Source organism: Cydia pomonella, chromosome 4 (genome assembly GCF_033807575.1).
Source record: "Cydia pomonella isolate Wapato2018A chromosome 4, ilCydPomo1, whole genome shotgun sequence".
NCBI classification, from domain to species: Eukaryota; Metazoa; Arthropoda; class Insecta; order Lepidoptera; family Tortricidae; genus Cydia; species Cydia pomonella.
The window spans coordinates 7,403-17,067 of NC_084706.1; the positions used below are offsets into that span (position 1 = coordinate 7,403).

General features: G+C 56.5%; 1 protein-coding gene across 1 annotated transcript; it reads right to left on the bottom strand.

The window, feature by feature from the left end:
- Positions 1-287: 287 nt before the first annotated feature.
- LOC133517418 (uncharacterized) lies at positions 288-2,695 on the bottom strand. Its single transcript, XM_061850734.1, has 4 exons — positions 2,322-2,695; positions 1,776-2,009; positions 1,376-1,603; positions 288-1,203 (listed from the first exon to the last, which is right to left on the bottom strand). Exons 1-4 carry the CDS (start codon positions 2,693-2,695, stop codon positions 288-290), a joined length of 1,752 nt encoding a protein of 583 aa, XP_061706718.1.
- Positions 2,696-9,665: the final 6,970 nt, after the last annotated feature.

Here is a 9,665-nt window from a genome sequence, read left to right on the forward strand (position 1 = left end):
ACCGAGGCGTTGGGACGGGCCCCGGTGGTTATGTGGGACTCCCTACCCATGGTTTACCCACTAAAAACCCCTCTATTTGCCGTCTCCACGCTATATGGCGAGGCCCCAGGGACGCCAAAGCACGCTTCCGCGACCTCGCCAGCGGCTATCCGGACTCCGGACCCGGCTTAGGAGAGTTGTGTGTGCCTCTCTGTCCTCCTCAGTGGATGCGTCTTATGATGCACCCATCCGCGCAGGGACCATTGTGTAGGCGACAGGCGACCCGAGCCTGCCGCCCACAGGTACCCCTATGGGGGAAGCCGACGGTCGTAAGCCAACCGCCGCCGCCCCACGCGTTTGCGGCGCATTGGCTGGGAGGCCGGATCTTCCTCCCTTCCGCGCTCGGCCGCCTCCTTCTGCGTCATCACGACCTCACAGAAGGAGGCTACCGCCTTCCACGATCTCTCACCGCCGACCATGGCTTCCACCACAGCTGGCAGGGAGAGATCATTTCCGACTACGGCCACGAGTGCGGCCCGCTGCTCAGCCCATGCGGGACACACCGCCAGCGTGTGTAGTGCCGTATCTTCGGCATCGCCGCACTCGTGGCATTCTGCCGTCGGTTCCCGTCCTGCCCTCCTCGACAGGTACCTCCCGAAGCAGCCATGCCCCGAGAGGATCTGTGTAAGGTGGAAGGAGAGGAACCCCTCCTTTCGTCCGACCCACCTCTCCAAGACGGGCCGGATGGCCTCAATGGTCCAGTGGCCCGCGCTCGGGGCCTCCAAACTCTCCTTCCACTTCTGAAGGAGCAGTAGACAGGAGTCAAGCCTCCACTGCCTTACCTCCTCCAGAAGTGGTTGCATTCCCCTGGCACGCGCCTCGGCGACACGCCAATAAACATCGGCCAGAACCTCAGCGTCTAGGTGCCAGGGTGGAGTCCCCGCCAGCACGCAGGCTGCACCATGGGAGACGGAGCGGTATGCCCTCGCTAACCTGACTGCCATGACCCGCTGCGGCCTCCGCAATTGGGCTTGGTTTTCGGCAGTCAGGCAGTCGGCCCAGATAGGCGCCCCGTATAGAGCCATCGACCTCACCACTCCCGCGTACAGCCGCCGACAGCCCACGTTTGGCCCCCCAACGTTGGGCAGGAGCCGACTGAGCGCCGACGCTGCTCCAGTCAGTTTGGGAGCAAGGGCTTTGAAGTGCTCCCGGAACGTCCATCGGCTGTCAAGGACTACGCCTAGGTAGCGCATTGTCGGCTTGACAGCGATGGCCGCTCCCCCCACTTGTAACATGGAACCCCTCGGAGGGCCCTTTCGGGGCCCGTGGAAGCACAGGGCCTCGGACTTGTTCAGGGCCACTTCTAGCCCCAGCCTCCTGATTCGAGACTACTGACGCCACTCCAGCCGTGGCCCGGATCGACGCCTCCCTGAAGGTGCTGCCACGGGTCATCACCAGGGTGTCGTCAGCGTAGCATACCAGGCTGACCCCCGGCAGGTTGCCCCCCCGTAGCACCCAGTCATATCCGATGTTCCACAGGAGGGGTCCCAAGACCGACCCCTGTGGAACACCGCACGACAGCTCCTTCTCCTTCCACTCGCCGATTGCTGGGTACCTGACGGCTCTATCAGAAAGGTAATCCTCTACCGTCTTCCGCAGGTACTCAGGCACAGCATGGTGCCGTAGTGCCTCCTTGATAGTGGCCCAGGGTAAGGAGTTAAACGCGTTTGCGATGTCCAAAGACACCGCCAACACACCTCACCCCGGGACACTGCTCTGTCCGCCAGGGTCCTCACCTGCGCAATAGCGTCAATGGTGACCTGCCCTGACGGAACCCGAACTGGTGGTCACTGAGGTCCGGTCCTACTCCGACGAGGTGCCGAACGAGTCGAGCAGCCACCACGCGCTCAAACAGCTTGCTGGCCTCGTCCAACAGCACTATGGGTCTATAGGCGAGGGCGAGGCTGCTGGTCGCCCCTCCTTTCGCAGTAGGACGAGTTTCCCCGACTTCCACGGCCGGGAAACCGCCCCTGCGCCAGGCATGCGCTGAAGAGCGCTCTCATGCGCGGTTCGAGTGGGCCCAGGGCCAGAACCCAGGCTCGACCGGGGATTCCGTCGGGGCCAGGGGCAGTTTTTTGGCTCGAAGCCTTAACACCGCAGCCCCCAGTTCCCTTCCGTTACTTCCGGGGCGCCATTTGTCTGCTACCCTACCTGTGGGGGGTGGCATATGGAGGTGTATGACGTTCCCTCGTCGGAAACAGGGCGTTGACCACTTGCTCGAGGAGTTGAGGCTGCAGACTTTGCGTGAGTGGTGGTGCCCAGGGGCGAAGCTTGCGCCTCACCATCTTATACGGCCTCCCCACGGGTCGCTGTTTAGAGTCTCCAGCATCTCCTCCTCGGCTTGGTCTTTTGCCCTGGCGATTGCCCCCTGCAGCAACTTGGTGGCCACCGAGTATGCGGCGTATAGGCGCTCCTCCTCGGGCACGTCTCGTATGCGCCGCCTCCGGCAGTGTGTGTACCGGCGTCTCGCGGATACGCAGGACTCGCGTAGCTGCGCAAGTTCAGCGGACCACCAGTACACTTTTCGCCTTGGGAGAATCGGGCCGGCACGCGGCATGGCCGCGTCACACACCTCCACCATTGCACTCCCCATGGCCTCCGCTTCCGCGTCTACCACAACAGGGCCCTCGGGAATCGGCAGCCAGGCTTTCACCATGGCTGCCTCTTCAAATACTTCCCGGTCCAGTCGTTTGATTGCCCAGCGAGGGCCATTTTCTCGCCAGGGTCGCCCCAGGCCGCTCGGGTCGGCGGAAGAGTGGAGATCTCGAACGGATGTATCGGTGATCCGACAGCGTCTCCACATCCTCCAGCACCTCCCAGCCTCGAACACAGCGCGCCAGGGTAGCGTTGGCGAATGTGACATCCACAATGGAGCCGCCCTGTTGCCGCACGCACGTGTTGGATGACCCTCGGTTTAGGACAATCAGCCCAGTCGACGTAGCCCACTCCTCCAGTTCGGCCCCAAAGACGTCTGTCGCCGGCGATCCCCAGGATTTGGACTTGGCGTTAAGGTCGCCAGCCACAAGCAGCTTGCCAGGGCGATTTCTGCCGATCACAGACCCGACCTCGACCAGAAACTGTTCGAATTCGGCCAGGGATCGGTTCGGTGAGAAATACGCCCCAACCAACATTGTGTCGCCAATCCATGCCGCGACATAACCGTGGCCCCTTTCCACTCTTTGAAGAGGCAGAGGACCGCGGATGAGTTGGTGACAATGGCCGCCAGCCTATCCAAGTCACCGGCCCAGTTGTCCCTGGGTGGGACGGAATAGGGCTCGGCAATGATCCCAACCGCAATCTGCCATTCCGCCAGGCTTTGGGCCAGCAGGTCCTGGGCTTTGGCGGACCTGAGATTCGCCTGAATATCCTTGTGGCCATCTTAGTCCTCAGTCATGTTGGCTCCTCCTGTACCGCGTCCACGATGGCAGTGGGTGGGTGGGTCGGCTGCGAGGGGGCTCGGGAGCCATCACTAGCCGTGGCCTTCCGCCTTTTAGGTGGGGCGGAGCAGCTTTTGCTCCCTACCACGTGACCAGCGTCTTTGTTGGCAGCCGCACAGAGGTGCAGTGAGGCGTGCTGAGCACTCCTTCGCCTTATGTCCAGGCTGACCGCATCTGAAACATTGATCAGACCTATCTACGGCGGAAGGGCATTTCGCCTTCACATGGCCTGCTTCTAGGCACCTGTAGCACCTTTGGGGGGGCATCAAGCACTTTGACCTGCGCTGATACCCAGCCCACAGCAGTCTACCCGCTACGGCTACTTTTTTGGCGGCAGCCACTGGGCACGAACCCAAACCGTGCCTAGCTCCAGGGGTCCGCCTTAATTTCGCCCACTTTGACGTCCCGGTCTGGACAACCTCCGCTTGCGCTATTGCTGCGGCGATGTCTTCGGCCGCCACCGAGTCATCCAGCCCAGATATGCGAAGTTCGGTGCATTTTGTGGGCCTCGTCACCCGAACCTCCTCCGGGCTAAACAGAAGGCTAAGCTTTTCAGCCAATCTGTCTGCCTTGGGTCCGCTCTCTGCACCCGGCACCTCAAGCATCCGTGCACCGGTGGCCGCCACCTTGAACCGGACTGATTGGATCTCCAGCTCAGCAAGGTTCACCTTTTCTTTGCCTCTGCGATCAGGCTCTTATAGGTCATACCCTTCTCCTCAGCCTTAGGCTGCAAGGATATGACAACGGCTGTGGAGCGAGGTGGCCGTAGCTTGCGCTTGCGTGCTGCTTGACCCTTCGGTCGCGCTGGCACTGGACCTTGCGGCTCACTTTTCTTGGTCGCGGCTGGTTTAGGCTTCCGTGGGCTTTGGGAGCGTCAGCTGCTTGGCCCCGGTCGTCTTTTTGGTCTTTCTCCCTGTCGCCTTCTTCCATCCATCCTGCGGGAGGGGGAGTGGGCGCGGTAGGTGCAGTAGAGCCTGCGGTATTTTTCTTGCTGCCTCCTTGGCAGCCAGGCTAACTTTTTTGCGCTTATTTTTTGTTTTGCGCTCTGTTGTCCTTCACGGTGGGCGGCCTGAGACTCAGTTCCCAGTTTCGTATCTTTGCCATCGGGACCTAGTGGGACGGGTGGAACTCGAGTCTTGGCCACTCGTTCCGGTAGGTGTCGTCTGTTCAGCCCACCGGTCAGAGGCCAGTGATGGTCGCATCCTTGGCTCTGGAAGGAGGCGACTTTCGATGCCTGCCAGTCGAGCGTTGAGCATTCCCCAAATTGAGCCTGGCTCGTACGTAGAGCTTCTGCCACGATCCGTTTAATTTCCGTGTCAGTGGCCACGGGCTGGCTGCGTATTTCTTGCACCTGCCTACGCAGCTCCGCCAGCTGGCAAGTAAGCTGTGCGTTTGCCGCCTCCAAGCGCGCAACCTCTTCCGTCGCAGTGCGTGTTCTTAGCACTTCGAAGGCGTCAGTGATGGTCGCTACAGACTGATTAAGAAGCTTTTGGTGCGTGCCCTTCAGGTGACCTGACGTAGCGATCACGTGTTTCACTGCACTCAGAGCATCCTTGACCTTTGATTCGGTCGCCACCATTGTTTGTGCCATCCTGGCCGTGGCCAGGTAGTTGCCCACTTTCACGGCGGTCAGCTCTCTCCTTCGCCGCCTCTTCGGATGACGCAAGGAAGGACATCAACGCCTTCTCCGACTCGAGCTGCTTGGCTTGCGCTTTTCAGCCCGGAGCTCAGCCTTAGGAATTTCCTAGCCCCGAGTCGCGTGGGTGTGCTAGACCCGTTTGGGACTCGCGATCGCTCTCGGAGCTTGGGGTCCTCTCGCCAGCCGCTCGTTTTTTCCCCCTTTTACGCCAGTACTTACCGGCGGGGTGGCCTCCTTTAGATGTCCCCGTTTCTATGCTAACCACAGAAGAGTCAGACTCCAGCAAACGAAGGGGTCCGACTGTTGTGCTCGCGTGGGGACTCGATTTACTTTGTCGATGCGCTCCAGTGAACCCGACACTCTCGCACTGGTATCGCAACAGACTTCTCTGCGTGCACCTTGGGGCGCTCGTCTCCGCGGGACCTCGGAATCACCGATGTCGGCGTCCGATTCTCGGGGGGAGAAGAATTCTCCCCCACTGGGCAGGTCACGGCTGTCCACCCTTGTGGGGGAGAAGAACTCCTCCCTCCCAGGTGAGAGGATGACCTCCGCGGCACGAGCTCTCCTCCCACAGAACACCCTCGTGGGTATCGGTGTGGGAGTCCGCACGTATTCTTGCGGTACCACGGGTGCCAGCTCCTCTCCGTCCTCGCCATCGGGGACGGCATGGCTTATGAAACGCCCTCGGTTGTCCCGGACAGGGCGGAATTCCACCGGTGGGGGGTTTGGAGATGTTGTCGCATCATCCTCGTCCCCTCCTCCGCGCAATCTTAAAACCAATCCGTATGCATCGATGTCCAGTAAACATTTGCCATGGTCGTTTGAGTCCGTCCTAGAGTGGTGTGCCCCCCCAGAATACGGTGGGCGGCATGTCACCACAGCGCGGGCACTTGCCCGTTCTGTGGTGACACAGAGGATTGGAACCTCCTGGGGTAGTTTCTTCCATTTCTGGCCACTCATTTTGTTTGCTATTTTTAAAGGGGTATGCTCCCCTTCTGACGTTTGGGACTGGGCTCCCCCCAGCCATGCATCCCATCGGCACGCCAGCCACACCTTAGGATTGGGGTTTTTTTATAGTGGTTAACTCCACGTGACCCTCCTCTCAGTGAGAAAGGTCCTCGGTCCGCTCAGTGCGGGTTACGAGTTGCCCGACGGTGGCCGTAGCCACAACATCGCGCCAGGTGGACTAAGCCATATGGCATCTCTTGATTATGAGCGCCAACTCCGTCCCAGTGGGACCTGGCGTCTCGCACTGTGCCCTCTGCTGGTTTCAGAGGGACACGCGGAGCCGCCCCCCGTGTGCTGCTCTTAGTCTGGCCCCTCTCCTCAGGCCTGTCCGGCTTGGGAGGCCCTATCCGGCATAGCCCTGAGGGTCGTTGGAGCACGCAAGCCCCTTCACCACGGCAAGGTGACAGCAATCGAAGGGGAACCTAACCTAAACCTAACCTAACCTAACCTAACCGAGTCGCGCAAATTTCGCCGTCACTTGCGCCACGTTTTCTTACGCTCCGCGCTCGAAAAATCGGTTAAAATAGGTTTTTTCGCGAGTTCTTAAAGTGCGATACACCGTTAGAAGCGCGTTAAAAAGAACAATAGAGTGGTGAAAATCAGTGGAAATCGGATGTAAACACAGTGAATAAAGTGGAAAGAACGTGTTTTTTGGAGGTTAGGAAATTTTCGGGAGCTCATAACTCCCGAAAACGATCGACGACCCCACAATATTCAACTGTGGAAATCATCGCCTGGACGAGCCGACCCTCGGAGACCACTCCCGGAATTTTCCGGTGAGGATCCGAGGAGAAAAGGACATAAAAACAACTCCCACGTGGTTGACTTTTCAGCCAAACCAACCCTGAGGCTGAAACTGGAAACAGAGTCACAAAGCAGAAGACCAGACAAACCCGGGGACGTATCGGGCACAAAAATAGGACAACAGGTACGTGCAGTGCAAGTGTCATACAGCTGGGAAAAAACTATAGACATTTCCAAAGCTAAATAGACAATAATCAAAACCGACGACGTATACTTTTTACAGTGAAATAAATAGTGTGGACCCTTTTACTAGCATATAGAACTTATTGGAATTTTTCGGGACCAAATTCGAGGAAAAAAGTGCTTTCTAGACCAAAGGTGTGTTTAAACCAACCGCAAAGATAAAGTTGTCGTGCCCTCAGCTTAGCAACCCCTAGGAACACAAAGTGCAAACCCCAATTAGGTTCCCTGGACCCATATGAACAATAAACTATCGGGGTAAAAACACCCGAGGAGCGATGAGCCGACAAACTCTCACCTGCGGTTGTTGAAAAACCACCCCAAGCCCCTGGAGGGTGCACGGAGCATCGCGCGGACTACAGAAGAATAACATCGTGTAAGGACACTCTTCCTCCACACTGGTGAATTATTTGGACATTTTTAGTTTAAGGGTTGAATTTCTGTGTATTTTAGTGTATAACAAGGCGGAGGACGCCATAACGGAATAAGTTGTAAACCCCAAAAATAGGGGAAGGAGTGGAGCTAGCCCGAAAATAACGTCGGCGCAGTTCTCTCAACGAGAAGCGATCTTTGGGTCAACGAACTACCAAAGACCCAAAAAAACCACCCCCGAGCAAAATTTTTCAAAAAACCTGAAAAATCTCGGATTTCCGATTTTTCAGGTTCTCAAACCGACCTCGGCCATAATATACAGGGTGAGTTCCACCCCCTAGCACTTTTTTCCGGACTTCTGGCGCCCTCCTAACCCCCGAACCAAGCCATTGTAGCTGGCAAAAAACTACCCCTCGCGCTGGGACCCTTGCCGAGAGGAACCAACCCAGGGAAAAAATCCCCGACACCGGGGCCGGATAGAAAACTTTCCCCCCACTAGCTCCCACCATCACGGTTGAAATCGGACCACCCGTTTGGAAATAAATCCCCCTTTTCAAAATTCAAAAATTCAAAATTAAAGGTAAAATATAAGATAGTTTAGATAACGAAATTTCGGAAAACATCAAATAACTCAAAAACGGTGCGTCCTAGGACAAAAATAACGAAATTTTGACCCCCCTCCCCAAACCCCACCCCCCTAACGGGCAACCCTAGTCCCTTCGAAACCTTGAGACCCCCCCTACCTTCCCCCAAAATCCCAACCCCCTACCCCTACTTCCAGACAACGACCAACCCAACCAGACCCCTGGGGCGCAAAACCTTGAGCGCCGACAACACAGGAACCAGGACAGCTAGAGGGTGGGATTTTCGGCATCGGCATCGGCGCGAGGGACTCTACCTGGAACAGTGGAAATCAGCTCTACATAGAGCCGAAAAGGAAAAAATTGCGTTTTTGTCCCCTTTCGAACTGGGAGACACCCCAGGCACCTACTCGGCCCTAGGTAGAGACTGACAAAGTTAACACGGACTCTACATAGAGCCAAAAAATTAAAATAAGCTAAGACAAAAATTGCTTCTCTCTGGTAGATGAGGTAGTAGACAAGGCTCCAGGTAGAGCTATATTGGTAGAGTCGAAACTCTACAAAAATTATTTAGTTTATTTTTATTTTTAGATATAAGTAGAATAAATAAATAGATTAAGTAGACTGTCTGCTAGACGACAACCTTATAAATAAGAACGCCCCCTTTACAGGTAAAGCTCTAATTTAAGTTTATTCACTTGCCATATTCCCCAAAATTATAAAACTTATACAAACCTTTGACATAGTGTAAGTGACTGTGCTGGTCCCTATTGACCAACATAGCCTCCAACATGCTGCTCGGTAGAAGTCCTACCAAACAGACCCGGGGTTCAGATCCCCCCAAACAAACCACCCCAGAGAGGAGCGTCAGACGCAGTATTGGAGAGTGGGAAATGGGAAAAGCGGACTCCGCCAACCCAAAGCCCTCTCCCGCAAAGGCCGCGCCAGCAATGGCGTCTACTACAGTCACAAAAACATCCAAGAGGCCTCCGACGGAGCCCACTGCACCGGGTCTGCCGGCGTCGCAGGGAGCCGTGCGGAGGCTGGCGGTTGATGTGATAAAGAGCCCTCCTACGATAGAGAAGTACGCGAACCGGACAACGGAAGCAAGAGCATGTCTGACCAGAGCAAAGACGCAGCTTGGCGAAGCGAGGAATCTTAAGACGACATAAAGATGAGCGTCACCCAGGCAGTTGAGCGCCTTTACCAGCTAGTGAAGGAAGCCGAACTCGAAAAGGGGATAGTGGGGAACAAAGGGGCTCCGAAATCGGCTATAGAGAAAACCAGCCCAAGCATGACACCCCAGGAAAACAAGGACTCCGAGTCAATACTTTCAAGGTTAGAGATGCAGACAAAGCTCATAGAAGAAAACAGCAGAAAGATGGACGAAATTAAAGCATCTATGGAGACCCTCTCGAGCCCTGAAAACCAAAGGCGGATGATCGAAGAGGTGACGACAGCAGTGTCTTACGCCAGCGTGACAGCAGGACTGCCGAACGTGGCCTCAAAAGCGAGACCAGAAGTAAGGAACACCCTACACACTATTGTGGTCACCTCAAAGGATGAAAACGAGACCGGCGAGGAGGTCCTCGACAAGGTGAGAAA